The 21820-nt window shown below is 46.9% G+C and overlaps 2 protein-coding genes across 3 annotated transcripts in view; both read right to left on the minus strand.

Moving 5' to 3' along the window:
- Positions 1-14296, minus strand: part of zdhhc7 (zinc finger DHHC-type palmitoyltransferase 7) — a 30310-nt gene extending 16014 nt beyond the window's left edge. Inside the window, exons 1-2 of one of the 2 annotated variants that reach the window (XM_064312032.1) lie at positions 13468-14296; positions 7446-7532 (exon numbers count right to left, since the gene is read on the minus strand). The gene's annotated coding sequence lies outside the window, so the exon portion shown is untranslated. Of the gene's footprint in view, positions 1-7445; positions 7533-13219; positions 13411-13467 lie in introns of those variants that run through there. The other variant, XM_064312033.1, reaches the window with a different exon arrangement.
- Positions 14297-14436: 140 nt separating this feature from the next.
- ankrd27 (ankyrin repeat domain 27 (VPS9 domain)) overlaps positions 14437-21820 on the minus strand; it is a 42052-nt gene continuing 34668 nt past the window's right edge. The window contains exons 24-29 of the mRNA XM_064312023.1: positions 21035-21154; positions 20400-20573; positions 18608-18707; positions 17936-18014; positions 17235-17307; positions 14437-16667 (exon numbers count right to left, since the gene is read on the minus strand). Coding sequence (XP_064168093.1) covers positions 16290-16667; positions 17235-17307; positions 17936-18014; positions 18608-18707; positions 20400-20573; positions 21035-21154 — 924 coding nt within the window. The 3' untranslated portion in view covers positions 14437-16289. The remainder of the gene's footprint in view (positions 16668-17234; positions 17308-17935; positions 18015-18607; positions 18708-20399; positions 20574-21034; positions 21155-21820) is intronic.

Consider the following 21820-nt stretch of genomic DNA (forward strand, 5'->3'; position numbering starts at 1 on the left):
GTGCAGGCTGGTGCAGGCTCGTGTAGGGAGTGTGCTGGGAGCTGCAGCGCTACAGCAGCAGAGCAGATCTGACTGGGATGCGATGAAAACCCCAAATGAGAAACAATATGAGAAAACTACAAAAATGTCACCAACCTGCTTTCACATGCCCTGTATCTTCAGCGTCTAATAAAATCTGACGTTGATCACCTGCCTGAATATTGCTGGTCGTTCACTCTGCGTTAGACGAGGCTGCATCAAGCCCATTTGTGTATGGTGGACACATAAAGAGGATAAAGAGGAGCCTTCTGCTGGTGCTAACGCTGCAGGAGCCAGGCTAGGCTAGGCTAGCTAACACGCCTTTCAGGTCCCCAGGCTCCATGTGAATGGAACGGATTGTAAGTCTCCCGCTTACACACACACACACACACACACACGCACGCACACACACACACACACACATGCACATGCACACACGCACACGCACACACACGTACACGCGCAAACACACGCACGCACACACACGCGCAAACGCACGCACGCATGCACGCACACACACACGCAAACACACGCACGCACGCACGCACACATGCACACACACACGCACACACACAAGTACACACAAACAGGCGGACGCACGCACACAAACACATTTACTAAGTGAAGGAAAAAACTTTCAGGTGAGAGATGAGAGTGAGATTTTATTACCTGAACAGTGTGTGGGTGGTGTATTATCAAAAGAACCAACGAGTAAACAAAAGCAATCTTCAAGCCAAACAACATGAGCACAATGACCGGTACCAACAGTAAAAATCCACCCACACGCCCCGTGTCAGAAACACTCAATGCAATGCATTGAGCTCAATGCAAACAAGTCTGCAAATGAGCCACACCCCTCTGCCCTTTGAGCTGGAAAAGAAAATGGCCGCTGACCCCCCCTCACCTGGAGCAAATCGGTCTGAAAGGTGCCACGCCCCACCGCTGACGTTCCTCACACTGACACAAGTGCGGCTACCTGCACCTGTACAAAACGGTCGGCTCCAATCTTTATTAACAGGGCCACCCTGATTGACCAGGGACAAAGTCAACGTTAAATTTATCCATCATGTTATCAGCCATGAAACCTGGCAGCCTGTCGACCTTGGGATAGGATAAGAGGCATGGCTTGGCCCAGAAACTAAAGGTACGGTCACTGTTCCTTATGTGTTTAGGCAACTATTATTTTATTAAGTCAGCACCTGCAGTGGCTGCATAGAGCCATATCGCGTAAAGACGAATAATGATTACATTTACAGTAGGCGTACAGCAGAAGCTCTTATACACAGTGACTCACATAACGAGGAGAAGGAAGAGAGGGATACAGATGGGATGACAGGGCACAAAGTGTCGGGGGGGGGGGGGGGTGGGGGGTGGGGGGGGAGTCAGATTCCTGGCCACGGGGAGGGGGAGGCGGGGGTGGGGGGGGGGATTTCAATATGGGCTGAGTACGCTGCCCCTGGGACTGCATCATACAGTCTCCATTAAGGGTACTATGCACATCTACAAGGTATAGTCTATAACCCCCCCACAACCCCCCCACTGAAACTAGATATCATCACACTGAACCAGCCTGTGTGGAACGATAACTGGTGAAGGGAAACCTACAGGAACATGAGCTGCACCTCGTTCAGGTTTCCCCATGGCAGAAATTTCAATGTTAAGATTTTTTAAATGCCATTATCCATCTGTGAATTAAATTTAAAGTCCCAAATTTAAACAGTTTTCCTTTTGATGAGGTGCATGTAATGACATAAAAGATGGACTCAGGCAGTTTTCTTCTGAAGTGCCCTTTCTATAAACCACGGCCATAAACAGAGATAAGGCAGGGACTTCCTCATCCTCCCAATTATCTTTTCTGTGGCACAGGAGATCAGAGATAAAAGGCCTCAGTCTGCAGTCTACACACGCACACACTCACAAACTCACACCGACACACACGCACACACACAGACAAGCACACACACACGCACACACACACTCACACAGACAAGCACACACACACTCACACAGACAAGCACACACACACACACACACAGACAAGCACACACAAACACGACACACACGCACGCACACACACACACACACACACACACACACACACACACACACACACACACTCACACAGACAAGCACACACACCGACACACCGACACACACACACACCGACACACACGCACACAGACAAGCACACACACACACCGACACAACGCACGCACACACACACACACACACACTCACACAGACAAGCACACACACACACACACACACACACACACAAGAACACACACACACACCGACACACACGCACACCGACAGCACACACACACACGCACACACACACTCACACAGACAAGCACACACACACACACCGACACACACGCACACACACACTCACACAGACAAGCACACACACACACCGACACACACGCACACAGACTAAAATCATGCCTTACGGCAGGACAGTTGAGGAAGAGGCTGTTTAAGTAAGGTCTGCTCTAGAGAGAGAAAATGACATTTGAATCTCTTTTCTGCCGGTCGCAGTGACTGCAAACTCCCTCCAGCTGGTGGGCAGACAGGGCAGTGAACAGACTGCCCTGCCCAGCCACCCCCTCGGGAGCAACTGCCCCAGGACCGGGCAGACTGCGGAGGAAGGACTCGAGTCTCCCTGCGTCACAACCTTTCAGTTTGTGTGTGGAGGATAAATAATGGATGAGCTGACGACCGCCTTCCTGAAGAAAGGACACAACGAATGTGTGAGGAAGAGAGGAGTGCGCACCCCGAGCAGGGGCGACATCCTCCTCAAATAAGCAATAAATAACCTTTGACCCTGAGCGCTTTGACGCTGCAGCATCGCAGCACCCGCGCCTGGGCGAGCGCAGCGCGTCCGTCGCATTTTAACTGCGTCCGCGGGCCGCTTCGCTCTCATTTACACGCCTGGGCGCGCGGCGGGCAGCGTTCCCGTGCCGCCCTGTCACCCGACCCGGCGCCGCGCGCCGACGATCGATAACCGCCTCCGCCCGCCCACCCGCCAGCCCGCCCGCGCGCACGTGAACCGCGCCCGGAGCCTGCAAACCCGCGGCACGCCTCACAACGCAACCGTTTAATATGAATAAACTGAAAGAAGAAATTACACCATTAAATACACCATTCTGCTCCATTCCACCCCTGAGCGAGGGCTGGGGCGATACGCCGTGACAATAGCTATCGAACGCAGTGACGGTCGTCGCCACCATGCGGTGCATTACCTTTCTTTTCTTCTTCTTCTCTTTAAATGTGCCTGATGTCGTAGTAAACAACCACGCTTCAGAGGTGAAATGCTTCCGGGGAAAAAAAACGTCACCACTGTTGTCTGCTGGGTGACCATAAGACACCCAATCAGCAGCAGGGCCTCACAGCTCCATGTGATTGACAAAAACGCATGACATGGTCACATGGAAGCTATACGGCCTTGCTGCTGATTGGCTGTCTTATGAACCCCTAATCGATAGCAGCAGTTGCATTCTTTTTTTATTTATTGAGACGCGTTTCATGCAACCTCTTCAGTTTGGTTGTTTACTAACCGCTTCAGGTATAATTAAAAAGAAAAAGAATAAAAGAAAGGTAATACGCCATATGGTGTTGAAGAATGCTATTGCATTGGATAATTACCGTTAGCCAGCCCTACTCTGACCTGTTGTATATGTTAGCATCCTGACTAGGCCAAAGCTCATTAGGCACCATAAGAGCAGATGTGACTCTGCTCTGCTTAATGACCCCCCCGCCCCCCCACACCCCCGGTGGTGTGAGTGCTTCACTTTCATGTTAGCCGCCCTGTGGCATAAACCTTCCGCAGAAACCCGATGCAATTCCTCAGTCGGAATCAAAGGGGACATTTGCACTAACAGCAGCATGCCAATGTAAACAGAGCTGTCAATCAGCCAATGAACAGCTAATGAAGGCTCTGGGGTCCCTGGGTTAGTTGAGATGGCGGCTTTAGCGTAGTTTAAGGATATTAAGGCGCTCTTGGGGGTTGGGGGGGAGGGGGGGGTCACCCCGAAGCATCAGCGTTTCTGTGGCTCCCGACTGCTGAGATTCACGGCTATTTTATTTGAGAAAAGCTTACAACCCATGGCGACTGCAGAATCATGTTAGAAAACGGAGATACCATTTCACAGCACTGCCTGAAGGGCAGAATAACTTAAGCGGTAATACACTGAACTCCAGTAGCAGAATAAAGGAGAATGTCTCCCATGTCTTTAACATCTTCAGTTCCGACAGTAGCCACCCCCGCAAACCCCTGGCATTCTCGACTACACACTAGTATACCACATTCCCAGATCCCCACAGATAAGCAAATACAATTATGAGCAGTGGTGCTTTGGTACTGTAAGCCTTAAAGCCAATACAGCTGTCCATAACAGCAGACAAACACCATCCCCTTGTATTCAGTTCCTTTTTTCTTTTGAATGGCTGGAGTATTCAAGCACTGCCCTCATGCCCACTAAAATGGCGACAGTGTTGGAATCTACACGTGTAGCGACAAGACGGCACGTCAGCAGCAATACGGCTCCCACGTACACCTGTGTCTGCAAAGGAGAACATTCTCCACTGCGTCAGATAACCAGACCACCCCCCCCACCCCCTACACGCCCACCCCCCCCCCCACCCTCAGCTGCAGTGTCTGACTCACCCCGGCTGCCTCACCCTCCCCACACTGACATCAGCTGCTCACCACGCAAGGCACCTGTGCAGTCAGACCGCCTCCTGCCCCAGAACCACATTCCACATGCGCAGCGAGTTCCGTCGGTGTGGAAGAGCTCGGGAGAGAGAGCGAACAAGGGGACGTTTCCTGCAGCTGCGTCAGACCGAGACCACGTAAGGGCTCACATGTAGAGGGCCGTGAGAAGGCATTTCCCCTTTTCCTGATTCCCTCTATCACTGCATATCTGTCACACTGAATGGTTTGAGATCTTCAGACAAAATGCAATATCTGACAAAAGGGAAACAGAGTGAACAAAAAACACATTTTCTTAATTATTATTTTGTTTATTTAATGGAAAAAATGTTATCAAACACACGTGTGTAAAAACGAATTGGCCATTAGTCACTCAATCTCTGTTCCAGAAAATTCTTAAGGAGAATGTCCGGTTATCTGTCTGTGAGCTGAAGCTGAAGCGTAATTGGGTTATGCAGCGAGACAATGATCCAAAACACAAAAGCGAGTCCACACCTGAATGGCTGGAAAGAAACAAAATCAAAGTCTGGACTTTAAACTAATAGAGATGCTGTGGCAGGACCGGAAATGAGCTGTTTTGAAAACATGCTCGAAAACCTACCAATTTGTCTGAATTAAAGCAGTATCGCAAAGAAGAGGTAGCTAAAATTCCTCCACAGCAATGTGAATGACTGATATCAAATTATAGGAAGTGTTTGATTACACTTATTGCTGTAAACGTTGGTGCAACCAGTTATTACTTTTAAGGGGGCAATTATACTTTTTCACATGGGTGATATGAGTGTTTGATAACTTTTTTCATGAAATTAGTGAAATAATCATTTTTAAAATGTGTTTTGTGCTTACTCAGGTTCCCATTGTCTAATATTACATTGTGTCTAAAGAACTGAAACATCCAACAAATTTGCAATAATTGAGGAAATCAGACATACTTTTTCACGGCACTGCACTCTGAATCCCAGTCACAGAATGGCTAAAATAATAGCTTGATCTGTTCCTGCTTTATTAAAAGAAACAGAGGGAATAGAAAAAACATATGAAGATCAACCAGGCCGATATGTAGCTATGAAAAATGTACTCAGCTGAGCCACATAAAGTAATCTCAGCAGCAATCGCATCTATTTCCTCTCATGTGGATGTAATAAAGCAGAACCACTCAAGGCTACGACAGCGGCATCCCGATTGTGACATCACAGAGGAATCCCGCTCGCTGAACTGTGCTGGCACAATGGTGGAGCTCTCCGCAGTACAGCGCAACAGGAAGTATGATTAATTGCCAATATTTCGCCTTGTACTGGACGGGGAAAGGAGGTTCTCCTTTCGCTGCGGCAGCCTGCGAGGGCACTAAGGACAGCCGCTCTCTGCCCTATTGCTAAACCTAAACCTGGCCCCTCCCCTCCAGCCTGACAAACTGGGTCAGCCAAGCTTGCTGGCAAGAAGCACATCAGCTCCTCCCCGAGAGTAATCGAGGGTGTTGGTTGCTAGCCTAATGAGCCAGAGCTGTTTCCAGCTTTTCCAGCTTTTGGCACTGGTTCCTGGGGCCCGGTTCCGACACAGGCTGAACACCGAGGCCTGGGGGGTTTTTATATGGCAACCCCACAGCGGCAGTCTGGCAACCCAGAGGCCAGGGTCCGGCTGCATCTCAGTGCGTAGCGCAAATCAATTACACAAACTGCTAACGCCCAACCGCCCCCCAAAAAAAGTGTATTTTAGCATTAACTAAAACTGGCCCCCAATACTAACTTCACGAGCTGACAGAGAGGAACTAAAGAAGGCGGAGTAATAATCTTGATCAGCTTATGATAGCTTCCCAGCGAAGATAAACATTTGCGCTTGCTGTTAATCCATCGGCATCGTTCCCGATCTGGCACAGGCAGATGTCTGCGGCATCAACGTCTGGGGACATTTACGGCAGACATGTTAAAAAACTGCGAAAGCCAATCGCTTACAAGCGCCGAAGCAGAGCGCAGTCTCCAACCGCACCGGTTATCAGACCGGAGGACGCGGGCTTTAAACCGAAATATCGCATTCCAAAGCTTAGACTTCAGGTCAGTGTTCATTTCGAGCTTTCCAAGTGGATGCATTCGTGCCTGGAAATGCAGTAAACGAAGTTTAAAAACACAGGCTCTCCAAGGACTGCATGCAAGAGTGAAGCGGTATTGATTTTTCCCCTTCAGAAGAGCAGGCCAGGCCCATTAATGCCTGGAGCAGCAGCCTCCTCCCTGGGCAGAGTGAGAGGATGAGGGGGCCCCTCCAGCGCAGGCTCCCGAGGGGGGGGGGGGGGGCACAGAGTTCCCCCGATAGGCCTCAAATTACGCAAAAGGTCATGCAGACACCATACCGAGTCTGACCGACTCCGCCACTGATTAAAGGATAAGCAAGCGAGAGAAAGGCACAGGACCGTCTCACACTATGACATCACAAACAGACGGTTAAGCGAGCTGGCTGGAACCCTGCGTGGGTTCAGTCACGAGGCGGCTCGTCCGATTGGCCGGCTCCCCTTTCCCTAGCGACAGTGCGCGACACTCACCTCAGATTAAAGGATAACCAAGCGAGAGAAAGGCACAGGACCGTCTCACACCGTGACATCACAAACGGACGGTTAAGGCACCAGAAGCGAGCTGCCCGGAACCCTGCGTGGGCTTTGTCACAAGCCAGCGCGTCTGATTGGCTGGCTCCCCCCCCCACCCCGGTGACGGCGCGTGGCACTCACCTCAGATTCCTGGCCTCACAGTGACATGCTGCCTGCTCCAGGGGCCTGCGTCAGGGAGGCGACACAACAGCATCCAGAGCCCGGCGCCTGCGAACACAGCCAAGGGACACTCTCTCAGTCAGCGTGCAGCCCAGTCTGAGCACCCGCAAGTCTCACACACACTCTGAGCTACCCCACCACCCGCCCACCACACCCAGCGGCCTCACGCATTACAATCAAGCACCTGCTCTGCGAGTTTGCTCCGCCCCCCTCCTGCAGCACAGCGGCACTGAACATTAGAAACTAATGCTGTTCTCATCTGATGTGTTTTTTCAGTCCTCAAGTGGAAATCGTGACAAAATCTCATTATATTAAATTTCTTTTTAAAAGCAATTTGCAGCCCATCATAGGGCTGAGCATATCCCATCCTCATTTGGAATGGCCAACTATCTGCAACCACAGCTGTGTTCACAGGCGAAACCCCACTGCCGAGCTGGAGGCATTTGGAGGTTTTCCTCCAAAACATGTGGTGTCACCAGCTGCTTCTTTTCACACCACAGACTACAGCTACAGCCCCACAGAGTTGAGTCAGAGGAAGACCTTTCATATGCAGCTTTGACATGCAGTGTCCAGGGGTGCCAGATTGACAGATTGGGCAATGAAGCATGAACCCCTAACCAACTGAACCCCTCCCATACCCTGCAGGATGTAGCCTAACCGTCAATTACCCATTGCCCTATGGCGATACCAGCCATTCAGCACTGGCATGGTCTGGATTCTGAGACCGCGTGGCTCAGAATCCACAGCCTGGCGCCTAAACAGATCGAGCGCCACTCATAAACACAAACTTACAGTTACCATAAAGCATACAGTCTCCGGAGTGAGAGGCGTTTGGAACCGACTGCCGGCCTATCGGAGGCAGATTCCAGAGCGAGCAGGCAGGGGTGGAAAAAGAGCAGAGAAGCGTTAGCACATCCCTCAGCTACTTACACCCAGTTCACACAGGACCGGTTTCAACAGGAAAACACAAAAACACTCATCCTCATTGAGATTCAGTGAAATTAGCATAAATCTCAAAAGCAATTGCAAAGTGGTAGTTAGGCATTCTGAAAAGATGGTTTCAGGGGTTATACACCAGCTTTCAGAAAACCCATCTGCATTTGGCCTCAAAACGAATTAATGTTTGCTTAAATTAAAAGAAAAATAAACATCACAGTGCTTGTTTTCATTTCCACACCACTGGGTGTATCAATTTATAGCGTTGTGGTTACATTCCCCACAACACCACAAAGGCCACATTAGTACTATTCCTCACTGAAGTTAACGCCAACTGATTTTGAGCTTAGGATACTTTGCATTCTCCTTTGGTTGTAGAACTCATTGTGAATGCTTGCAGTCACCACTTTCTTTAAAAACTGGGTATAATGAGTTTCACTGCAACTGTGAACCTGTTTAAGGGGACTGTAATGTAAAATGGGCAATTGAAACTGAATGCCCTGCCACAACCTACTATATTGTCAATCACCGTTAATGCAGTGCTCAGTGGTGAGAGTAGAGGGAATGTGAGCTTCAACCAAACCACAGAGAAAGACCTTTACAAAACAGTACTCTACAACCTTAAAAACCAAGAGAGAATATGTGCTACAAATGGATTGCAGTCAGGAGATATTTGTAATGCACCAAATGTTGAAGTGTAAAGTGAACGAACAGATGACTGGATTTGAAAAGGACACAAGACAGACACACAAAGGGCTGCTGGTTCAAATCCTCAAATAATGTCCAAGTAAATGACCCACCAGTTAAATCACCCTTAATACACCCAGCAGTCAGTTCTCCTGCTCAAGGACTCTGTGGTTTATTTATTTGCCTGGAAAATGCCCTTGTGAGGTGTGACCCACCAACATTTTACATACCACGCTTGACACAGATAGACATTTACTGCAACTATTCAGGTTAAATATCTTGGCATAAGTTATGACAACAGTGTAAGATGTAATATTTTAACCCGTAAGTTAATGGTGTGACTCCATATCCACCATTCCACAGCACCACCCTAAATGGAGCAGATTAAATAGGACACACCAGACACGGTTGAGCTAGGATGGCATATCATTGCTCAGCAACCTGTCAGTATGTCACGTGCACTGGCTGTTTCAAGGTTTTGGTAATGACCATAGATTGCATTGATGAAGATCTCCTTCTAAAACCAGCTAAATCAAAATGTACACAGCTATACTGTTTTAGTAACTTCCGGTTTTGGTCACAGCCATAATCAAGAGTGCAGCACAACACAAAAACAAATGAACAGAGTCACTGTCTATTCAAAATGGTGTAAAATATCCACTAAAATTCTGCAATAGTTTACTCATCTCAAACATACAAGAACACAGCACATGACTGTGGCCCTTATAACAGACACTTCTAAAATCTTCCAGAAAATGTTGGATTTTTGCATGTGTACTGAAATCAAGAGATCCTAGCAGCTGGTCTGAAAAGCTATCAATGTTGCTTCCTGTCCTGGGATGAAGTAAACCGTTTCCCAAGTATCAGCTGCATGATTACAAGTAGGCCTATGTGTTGTAAAACCAACTGCTCTCACTGTACAAAAATGTTTGGGTCATAAACATATCAAAACATATATTATGGCTTTGTCATTAACAAATGAGTGTGCCAACAAATTAACTCTGCTAGCTATATACTGAAGGTGTTATTTCTCACAATGATTAGAAATTTTAGGGATCAAATATAGTTAGTTAAGAGTACCTGTATATATTCAGATTTAATAACATTTTAAATCAGCAATGCTAGCAAGACAATTTATTGTTCAAGTACTACAACTCCTAAATGTCCTGTCTGTTTTTATTTCTTGTGAAAAAGCTACATCATGAACCATGGTGTGCTAATGTGACACTGCAGGGTGTTATACAAAGCAAATACAGAATGAAAGATTGATGTAGTAAACATTGTCACATGCTGTACCTAGAGGCTGCATTTTATGTTTTTCTTTATGCTGTTCTTTACAAAACACATTCTTAGACTTCAGTGCCATAAATGTATGATAAAAGGATTTTTTTTATGACCAGGGTAGATGGCCTATGCCTTTCTGCAAACCACTGTGCTACACTCACTGCCACTGGTGCTGGAGTTTTAAAAGCTCTTTTACCGAATATAGCCTACAGTACGGGAAATCATTATGAAATAACAACAAAAAGACTGTATGAAAGTTTGGCATGGAATAAACACCTGCACAACCCACTGAGGAGGCTTGGCAACAACAAGTGAAAACTGACTACCTAAAACAATAATGAGCCAACAAAATAATAAGCCAGCAAGGTGTCCTCAAAAGCACAATAACAAACTGCCATAGTCCAGTGAAGAATAAAGATGCCATGGCAACAAGAAACAAGCAACAAGGAAAACACATTCTGGCAACAGCTTATTGAGCTCCAGTGAAAAGACATGTATTCATTTGATCTATCTGGAAACCAACCTACCCATGGACAGCAAAAAAAAAAACAATAAGCAGAAAGGAATAGCATTGCGACAATAATTGGCCAGTCAAAGTCCCCGGTTTATGTCCTGCAGGTAAAAGCTCAGCGCAAGCTCGGAACAGCACACTCGCTAACAACTGCAAAGTAATCACAACTGTGTACTGTGGTAGTGGCATGCCATGCCTAACATGTGTGATATATCTACTGCAACAGCTACAATTCTGCAAAATCATGCTGGGCATCCGGCACACTTGCTGCAGTTTTCTAAATTCACGTTCCGCATTGTGGCCAAATTAAAGATATGATACTGTTGCGATAAGGTGAAAAGTAACAGGTCACACCACTGCAATCCTAAAAGCCTATATGACACCCACAGGTAAATGGTTGTGACCACTTGAAATAGCCCAAGTCCCCAAATACAAATTAGAATTAAATTCCTCCCCAAATATAAAAAGCCATTTTGATTTGAGTAATTATGGTGAGTTTGCCTGATGGTGGAATACCACTTTCTGAGCAATGTGTCAGCATTCGGGGAACTTTCCCCAGCCCAACCTGTACAGACTGCATTAAGCTGTGAGTTCAAAATGCAGTAAATGCATGCAGATTTCCCAACAGGAAAAATCAATAGTCCTTTATTTGTTTAGCACACCCAACTGTCACATAAACCTAAATTCCATGGCCCACACTACATCAGACTGCTCACTCTTGAAATAAGCAGACATCAGTGATTTACCTCTGGTTTTCAATCTACCCCAATTCCTGACAAGCCCACGTTAACATAAATTGCAATAGATTTTTGTAACTTGTCCAGGCTAAAGGTATCTGTCAAATAAACCTGCAAAAAACTTTGAAGATCAAATTATTTATTTTCATTTAATAAAACACACATAAGAAGAATGACTCGAGAACGAATCCACACATCTTTTAGCCTATAATATTGCCATGTATCAGAAATACAAACCATCTCCATAAAACACTTCAATCAAGGATGAAGACACACCATTAGGGATTTTAAACCAGTGCATTTAATCACATGCAGTGGGAGAAAGTATGCTGAACTACTAAGAGCTTTAAACAAATATTCTTGGGAAGACAACCCCATAATTCATAACTAAATCTTGTTAAACCAGTTTTTCAAACAAAATCCTGAAGTCAGCTGTTCAAAGTATCCATCCTCGCCCAGAATTACAACTATGAATAATGTAGGCGTCCTTCCCATGATTTTTGACACCTAGGCGGTCAACGACCGACCTCCTGTGGAAAACCACGCAGGATTCTCAAGAGCTTTATATCAACACCCATGATTATTACAATAATTATTACCACTGTTCACATTACGTTACTTGCATAATTCATAATAATAATTAGAAACATTTCTGTTGCCAAGCCAGTTCTTTCCTTTCTGTTGAAGGCTGGTTGAATGGCTTTTTCACGCGGAAGACTGGAAATGAAGAGCACGATTACACGCCCCGGACTCAAGGTTAGCTAGCCTAGCTGTAATAACCAGACTTTAGACCAGACTTTTAGCAGCCAACAGGAAAATTAGATATTCTTATTCTCAAACCAAACGGGTGCTTGAGAAGCTTAATTTCTGTCTGAGAACAGTACCTGCAACGCAGATGGGTTTTATTTATGAAGAACAGACAATATCCAAAGAGCGCAGACAGTACGGTATCGGACATTATTGCTATCTGCAGTTGTTTCAATGTCAAAAATTTGTTTCTAAAAATAGGCGTAGCTACAGCGCGTTTATGTGCCAGCTCACTGAAGGCATCGATCACAACCTGGACACCTTGCTGTGCATTCAACTCAGGATTAATTACTTAAGGAGCTTTTTAACGACGACCGTAAAAACAAAATAGTTTTGGATCCATACTAACTACAAGATGCTTTAAATATATCATTTGATACACACAGGGCTTCACAGGTATTTAGATTAGCTAGCTAAACAACATACTGCTGACTAGCTATTTAGCCAGTCAGCTACCATCTACTGACTTACATACCATCTAGTACAGTACTGACAAGTAGACTACAACGAATACAATGTTTCCGAGTCGTCGACCTACTAGCAGTATACAAATGCTAAATAAAAACGACAGAGTGGCACGTTGGCATATAACGTGTTATTATTAAACAGCCAAATGAGCTAGCGTTTACATGACATCTAATTCTTTACATAAGGCTTTGAGTGAAAAGGTGTGCGGTAATAATCGCAAGCTAGCTATGTCTCCAAATGGCTGGTTAGCTTAACTTAACACATAATGTGTCAATCAATTTAGCTATCGTAGCTTTCTAACCTACCAGAGGCTCATAACGTATCGTTTCAGCTGCAACTGTGGGGGTCAGATTGTTGGCTAAGAAAATATTCCGAGCTCCAGAACAGTGTCACTAGAGCTGACTAGCTCATGAGAGTTGACCGACATGTGTAAAAGGAAGGTAGCCAGCTAGCTATCTGGGCATTATCGTTGGGATCGTATGGAAATCAAGCTATGCAACAAAATACCTAAGGTATTAGTCATTTATCGGTTAAGGTGTAAGGTTTTTCTTACCGTATATTTCTGGTCCTATTCGCCGTTTAATTACCACTTCTTGCAATACCATTAATAAGGTTTTATTTGCCTCATTGTAATAACCCCCCCATTGTAGACCTGACTCGCACGACACACAATACGTGAAAAAATACTTCCGGGGTTTACTTCGGCTCTGCCCGGAATGCATCGGAGAACTAACATTCGATCATTTCCGTTAACAATCGGAAGTATTCGGTTATCGCATCGCAACACCTAGGTTACACAAGGATGGACAATGGGCAATCATATAGCATTTATTGTCGTGGCCACAGAAATTATCATATTTCTTGCGTCAACAAGGACGTGAAAGTGGCATTGGGTCTTCGTAGCCACTGCACTAAATAAATGGACCGACCAGGAAAACAACAGAACCAGCGCTGCGGACAATGCAGCGGTGGCGGTCAGGTAACTTGCGTGGACGTCTTCTAAAAACTGCAGAACCGTGACTACGGTGTTTACAATATAGCGCTCTTGACAACTTCGTGCATGGCTTCGCCATATAATAAAAATGAGCGCTTGTCGAAAATCGCGAATGATCAAACCTACGTTTGCAACGATAACTGCGGAGGAGCCCGTCCGTTCCACAAAACACCGTAAATAGGCTACTTTTGGACAAGCATTGTGAAATGCCAGTTCGCTAAATAATGTTCAGCCAAACCACAATGAAATAAACTATTTGTATTTGTTACTCCTCGTATTTGTTACATAATTACGCCACCCTGTGGTAAATGCTAGGTACCCTTCATCATATTTTATTGTAAACTTAAGGTGTAAATTAAGGTGTTGCAAATGCTTCAAAATCCGTGATATAACATTACCAGCGTTGTTGTTGTGCACATGAAGGTGGAAGGGATTATGTAATTAAATAAAATGCGTTTAAACTAAAGAAGGCAGCGTATCTGCATTATATTCACGTTCTTGCAAGTCACAATAAATGGAATTAGCCACTGTAGTTACCCATGGGTTTATTATAGGTTATTTTGGCACAAATTAAATAAGGCACATTCACTGCTTTTAAACATAATTCAAAACAAAGTCCAAATAAACAGTATAAAAATAAGACTTTCCTAATCTGATTGGATGACTCAGTTACACCGAAATAACGAGCTTACTATAAAATGCTAGCGGTATTACCTTTTCAAAAAGCTAAACTTCAGGTATTAAAAAAAAAGGTAAACGGATGCACCAGGTTCTGCAATGTAAAATGTCTCTCAAGACATACACTAAATTTATAAATCTTATCTCAAATAGCTGAATGGATATGTTGCTCCACAACGACCCTCATGCGACAGAAAGATAAGCGTGACTGTAAAGTGCCTGCCTTAGCTGCATGGCGTGATGGAGACAGGGATACAGAAACTCAAGAGGGAAGAACTGGATTTGGGGAGGAAGACATGCATTCGTTTACTCTTTAATTTGCGGCACATAGTATGGAAAGGTATTAAGACAATGCTGCCCCCTTGTGGCAACCCTACAATGCTAGTTTACTGAATGTGCAAGTGGCTGAGCACAGGCAACCTTAAAAAATAACACTGTTCACATTCTCCCTCCAACCCCCAGTAGCTGTTATTTAGCTTTATTTAATAACACTACATCAAAGAGATCAAACTGATTTTCTGTGGTAGTTTTCTAATTTACTATTCATTATAATACATTATTTCCTCTGGCAAAACCAGGTGGATGCAGAATGAAACTTCAATTGACTGAACAGTTAAGATTTTAGCCATTAAAGCTCTGGCCCCTGTATTCATAAACCATCGGAGAGCGGGAGTATTGATCTTGGATCAAGTTTCCTCTGTCCACAGTTGAACCTCATCCGTGACGACTTTTACGGGAAAATAGCATTCAAACTCTCACAAATGCTTTATGAATACACCGATCTCATTCTAGCCAACTTAATTGCATACAGCACAGCGAAACTTAGCATTTCCACCTCACACAGACACAGCCTTAATAATAGAGAAGTCTGCACATTTCTACCCTGTTATTCTTTCATGTCCGTTCGCTGTTAGCTTCTCCCGTGCTTTGTCTGGCGATGGCGGAGCACAAGTTGTTTACGGGGCACGCGGGGAACGCGATGCTGCAGCCAGCGAAATAAACAGCACTCATTTCAAATCAAACCCTGAGGTCTTCATGGAATGCTTAACTATTTGAAAGACCTTTTTTTAAAAAAATAGACCACTATATTTGCAAATTAAAACTCATAAGACCTAAATTAACTATGTGTGTGCGGCTCGCAGATTTTCACCATGTCAAGCAAATGAAGGTTTAGAACATGACGAGCTGTGCCTGACTTATTTACGCGGTTTTCATTCACCTCACATGCACACACACACACACACGTGCACATACACACACACACAGTTCACTGCGCACGCACACACACACACACACACACACAGTTCATTGCGCACGCACGCACGCACACACACACACACAGTTCATTGCACACGCACACACGCACACACATGCGCATACACGTGCACACACACACACACAGTTCATTGCGCACGCACACACACACACACACACATTTATTCTGTGGGGAGAAATAGAAAACCGAAATATTTATAAGAGGTCAGGAACATACTCTGTTCTGCGTCCCTTTTTCAGTAAAGGTTTGACATGATAAAGTGAAAGACAGTGCTTGGAAAAAGAAGCAAATTACAGATCCTTCTGACCAGCTGTGAGGGCTGGACTCTGGTCTCCACAGCTGAAACTGTCCAGGAGAGAGAGAGAGAGAGAGTGTTTCTGCTCTGTGACCCCCTGGCTCGCCCCCCAGCCCCACTCCCGGGCTGTGCTCACAGTGTTTTTGACACCAGGTCTTCCATTTCTTTGGGCGTGCCCTGCACACTGCAGCCGGTGCCCTGGCCGCCCTGTTCGGAGGCGGGGTGAGGGTCCTCCTCACTGTCTCCATTGAGCTGGGGGGCGTGGGGGGAGTCCGAGGGGTGCGCCTCCCCCGTGTCCGTGGGGCGGTGTTCCAGCACCGCGCTCGGGGGTTTCGGGGGGTGCTCCGTGACGACGGCGGTGGGGCAGCGGTCGAAGGTCTTCGCGTGAATGGCGGGCCTCTCCTTCGCCCGGCACCCGTCCGTCAGGTCCGCGGGCGGGGCAAAGGGTCCGCTCCTCTCCAGTGTCTCGCCCCGCCTCAGCTTCCCCCTCTGGGGCCGACTGGCGGGGGGCTGGGGAACCAGCGGGGAGACGAACACAGGGCATTTCAGCACAGAGACATGCATCCGGTCCACAGACTTCACTAGGGAACAGGCCTGAACTGCTTTTAAAAAAGGGGTGTGGTTTCAAATTATACAGCACCCATACATTTCTTCCTTCATAGTTCATTTTTCATTTGCTTAAAAGACAGTTGTTTGATAAGTCATTTTTTATCTGAAAGTATTATTATACCACCAAGCTGAGGAGTAGCAGTGCTTGTGGGCAGACACTGCTGTAGCCTATCTGCAGTCCTAGGCAACACTGGGGGGGGGGCAATTACCAATTACCCAGGGCCCTGAGTGGCACCCTAGCTGAACACTCTTGTGGCCTATGCCTAGAAGCAGCCCAAGCCCTGCTTGTGGGACAGTGAGTACACACTCGGCGATTAATGTCTGCATCTTGCACAGCAGTGCTGCAGAAGTGTGTGCGAGCCCAGAACCCTCAGGCCCAGAGCCAGGCTCTCTGAAGAGGGCCCTGATGTTACCTCAGACCCTCGCGCTGCCGTAGCTATGGCGGTAAGCGCCTGAGTGACACAGTACCGGGCTGACGTGCGCGGAGTCGAAGGACGGCACGCTCGTGTCCCTCAGCATGCTCTTCTTCATCTTATGCACCCTGAAAAGAGAGACAGTCACACTACACTCATCTTCACGTGTGAGACTGCAGTTACACGTGACCAAAAATAATACATGCCGTTTCTTCAAATATTCAAGTTCACAAGGAAAGATTCATTGTCAGTTGTGTATTGCTGAAAGTATTATATTTTCATGATCCGTTTCAGTGCATATATTTTATAGTTGAATGTTACATGCAGTTATTTTATGTACTATATGTCAAATCTGGAAAAGCTGCTCAACACATTTTGTCTTGGAAACGCAGTACTAATGTTCAATTTTGCTATAATGAGTTGTTCCCACAGGGGGGTGCTGTTGAACAGTCACGCACCATTTACACTCGGTCATAATTCCCAATGGTGACAACTGAAATCGTGACAATCGTGAGAATCCTAAGCTATTTTCAATTTTTAAATCAGTGATGTTTTTTAAATACGTAATTTTCAAGTTTCAAGGAATAGGGTTTCTGCTGGCATCGTTGTTAACCCTAACCTTTACCCACTTCCTGTCCTGACGCTCTATGAGATGTTGAATGACACCTCCTGAGGCGCCAGGCTCCGCCCCCTGTCCCGTCGGTGGGCGGAGCTCTTACGGGTGGACGGTGTGGGCTGGCTGGGCGGGGCTCTTACCGGTGGATGGTGTGGGCCAGCTCCCGCCGCCGGGCGTGTGGGTCCTCCAGGGCTCTTAGCCTCCGCACAAACGACTGGGCTGAGAAGCAGAGCGCAGACATCACAACATGGAGGAGCAGCTCACAGGGGTGCAATGCATACAGCTCCATGTGTTTACAGCTCACAGGGCAATGCCTAAACTACAGCTTCATGTGTTTACAGCTCACAGGGCAATGCCTAAACTACAGCTTCATGTGTTTACAGCTCACAGGGCAATGCCTAAACTACAGCTTCATGTGTTTAAAGCTCACAGGGCAATGCCTAAACTACAGCTTCATGTGTTTACAGCTCACAGGGCAATGCCTAAACTACAGCTTCATGTGTTTAAAGCTCACAGGGCAATGCCTAAACTACAGCTTCATGTGTTCACAGCTCACAGAGCAATGTCTAAACCTGAGCTCCATGAAGCTGAACTTGTACCTTAAATGCTCTTGTGTTGACCCAACCCAAAATACAGCAGTTCACTTATGTACAAGTGTTCTTCTGGATTTCTCTTTACACAACCAGCATGTTTTCTACTAAGGTAGTCAATTCTGTAGCAATATGGTATTTTTCATGCTTGCACATTTTGGGGTGTTGAGGGACATATTGCGCTATGGGCAGTTAGGGTTAGGGTTAGGTGTGGACACTCACTCTTCCCCAGAGCTCCTCTGGGCACAGACAGCATGGCGATGGGATGCTCCTCAGGAGAAAGGCCCAGTGCCATCTGCAGACTCCTCACTATCTCTGTGTTCTGAGAGGCAAAGACACGGCAAAAACGCGTTCAATGCTGCGGTCCACTGGTCACTTAGCTCACAACGAGAGAGAGGATGTGCATATATATATATATATGTGTGTCTATGTGCATGTGTGTGTGCGTGCGACTGCATCACTGTCAGAGGCATGTTGGGGGGGGGGGGTTCCTTGCGTGTCCCCCCCCCCCCAGGGTAATCTGTAATCTGTGGCAGTGTCCAGCCCTCTGGCCCCCGCCTGGGAGCGTGACCTCATTCCCGGCCAATTCCAGCCGCCTGCTTTAAAAAGCGCTCCAGAAATCCTCTAAAGCAGCTTAAAGGCTAAAGGGGGGGGGAGGGGGGGGCAGGCCTTTCCTCTCCCCTCACTGCCACTCTCAATTACAGAGCGGGTGCCCAGCTGGGGGGAGGACACCATTACAGCCCCCCCCCAGAGCCAAAGCGCCCGTCACATTACTGCAGCGTAACTCAGCCCTCGACGCATTAAAACTGCTTACGGTCATTTGAGGAAAACGTCACGCGTAAATACCGGCGTTTCGCCCCCTGAAACGCCTTCCTCAGGCAGACGCGTGCGGCAGGACTGCGTGGATGCGGATGTCAGCGGAGTGCGCACAAGAGCGCAAGCGCTAACGATGCTGTAATCTGGCTGTGCAGCGAGTAGCAATGACCTGCCGCGGCTCTGATGTGCTTTTGATCGCTGCTTTAAACATCGTTAACAGCCCGAACAACCTCGTCGTGCAGCGGCGGCTTTCCACACAGAAAATAACTCGCAGTTTTTTAAACAGTTGCTGAATACCGCTTGGCTTATTTCACACCGCTGTCCAAATGCAGTACCTTATCGTCTCCATGGAAATTAACACCGAAAAATCCAATTAAAAGGCAGTTACAGAACTTCTGTTCAGAGCGTGGTGTATAAATAAGACGATCGACAGAACAATAAAGGAAGCGATCAAAATGATTCTTTTCTAATTAACAAGTTAAATGTTCTCATCTTCTCTGAATTCCTGGAAGGAATTAAAATTCATATTCTATGAAAAAACAATGTAAAATGGTTATTTTTTAAAGGCAGCATTTGACTGTATTCATATAGACTAGAAGTATTATAATCTATTTCAAGAACCTCAAAGCTCCTCCTTCAAAAGGATCAGAGGATTTTTTCCCTTCATCCATCTGCATCAGCACACTAAAGATGCCTCATTTCTGGTGAACAGTCAGGGATTTACTACCCAATTAAACAGCGGGACTTTGACCCCGTAATTAGATTCAAGATAAAAATTTGGCCAGGAAACCAAAGATCGCTCCTACAATTTGAGATAAGTGCCAATCAATCTGTAATGGAACCGTGGCTCTCCATACGTGCAGCTCGGTGCTCCGGACAGATTTAAAAAGCAGGCTCCGGAGAACGAGCCAGGGTTGCTTTCTTCCTGTGCCTGTAATCCAGCATCTTTCATGTGCAGTATGAGTTACTGGAGACCACAAACCCCCAAATGCTGCTCTACCAGCCGTCGTAAAACTGGCAGGTAATCAGAAGCCGCTGTAAATATCTAAAATATCCTTCATCGTACATGAAAATTGTCTAAGCCAAAACGACAACGCACTAAAACTTAAATGATTTTTTTTTTTTTTAAAACACAGCTCCTTCTGCAGCCGAGCCACAGCCCACAGAAACCTCTCTCTCCTCGCGGCGCTGGGCGTACCTTGCCTCCGATCTCCAGCGCGCAGTCCAGCGGGGTCCTCTGCCTCTTGTTCCTCAGGTGGACGCAGGCCCCGCCCTGCAGCAGCAGCTCCACCAGGCCCAGGTGGCCCCCGCGCACCGCCTCGTGCAGGGCCGTGTTGCCCTGGCTGTTGGCGATGTTGAGCGAGGCGCTGCTCTGGGGCGCACAGGAAGCGCAGACACACCGGTCACAGAGCGGACGAGGAGCGACGCACCCGTACGGAACACTTCAAAACTCATCCCCGCCGGCGCGTGGTAATATTACAGTAACACACCCCTTTTAAAGACCATTCCCCTGCGTTCTGAAGGCATTAAGCTGTGTCTGAGAGTAGTGGGGGACATTTTAACATGAAGCAAAATGACAGCACATAACTAGGCCTAAAAATCAGGAAAGGATTGGAAAGCACTGCTTATCAGAATGAACCGGGTGGCGCCCTGAATGGCTACGCACTGCTGACTCAAGGCTAACTGAATATTTACAATGAGTCAGCGCTTAGGTATGTGTCTGGCATTCACGTGGTTATCTAGCCAGCTATCACTCTCAATACAAATTCAGCCATGAGTACAGAATGGAAGGTCATTTCACAGTAACTGGTGTAAGACGGTGAATAAACTTACCTTGAGCAAAATGGCGGCGGTATCTAGGTGTCCTTTAAGACAGGTGTGAATTAGAGGAGTGTTCCCATACTGGTCCTTCTTATTCAGCTTAGCATTACACTCCAGTAATGATGTCACCACCTGTCACACACACAGCTGGTGTTACATATTCATTTTCACCAACGCAGCCCTCATCAGCTCCTGTTCACAGAAGGGAAATTCAGGGTGCTGCTCCAGGCCCTCATCTGTTCCTACAGACTGATGCTGCACCATTTTGAGGGGATGTGTCCAAGTAGAAGGCACATTGGTTTGAAGGCAACAGCCAGCACTGAATACTTTGACTGCACTGAACAAACTGTGAAATACCTAGGACAGCCAGTTGAGATGAGCTGTGAATGGTCACCTTAGCCAGGTGTGAGCTCACCTGTGTGTGACTGTACTGGCAGGCCAGGTGTGAGCTCACCTGTGTGTGACTGTACTGGCAGGCCAGGTGTGAGCTCACCTGCGTGTGACTGTTCTGGCAGGCCAGGTGCAGCGGTGTGGCCAGGTGTGAGCTCACCTGCGTGTGACTGTACTGGCAGGCCAGGTGTGAGCTCACCTGCATGTGACAGTACTGGCAGGCCAGGTGTGAGCTCACCTGCGTGTGACTGTACTGGCAGGCCAGGTGTGAGCTGGCAGGCCAGGTGTGAGCTCACCTGTGTGTGACTGTACTGGCAGGTCAGGTGTGAGCTCACCTGCGTGTGACTGTACTGGCAGGCCAGGTGTGAGCTCACCTGTGTGTGACTGTACTGGCAGGTCAGGTGTGAG

The sequence above is a fragment of the Anguilla rostrata genome, chromosome 16 (genome assembly GCF_018555375.3).
Source record: "Anguilla rostrata isolate EN2019 chromosome 16, ASM1855537v3, whole genome shotgun sequence".
Classification (NCBI taxonomy): domain Eukaryota; kingdom Metazoa; phylum Chordata; class Actinopteri; order Anguilliformes; family Anguillidae; genus Anguilla; species Anguilla rostrata.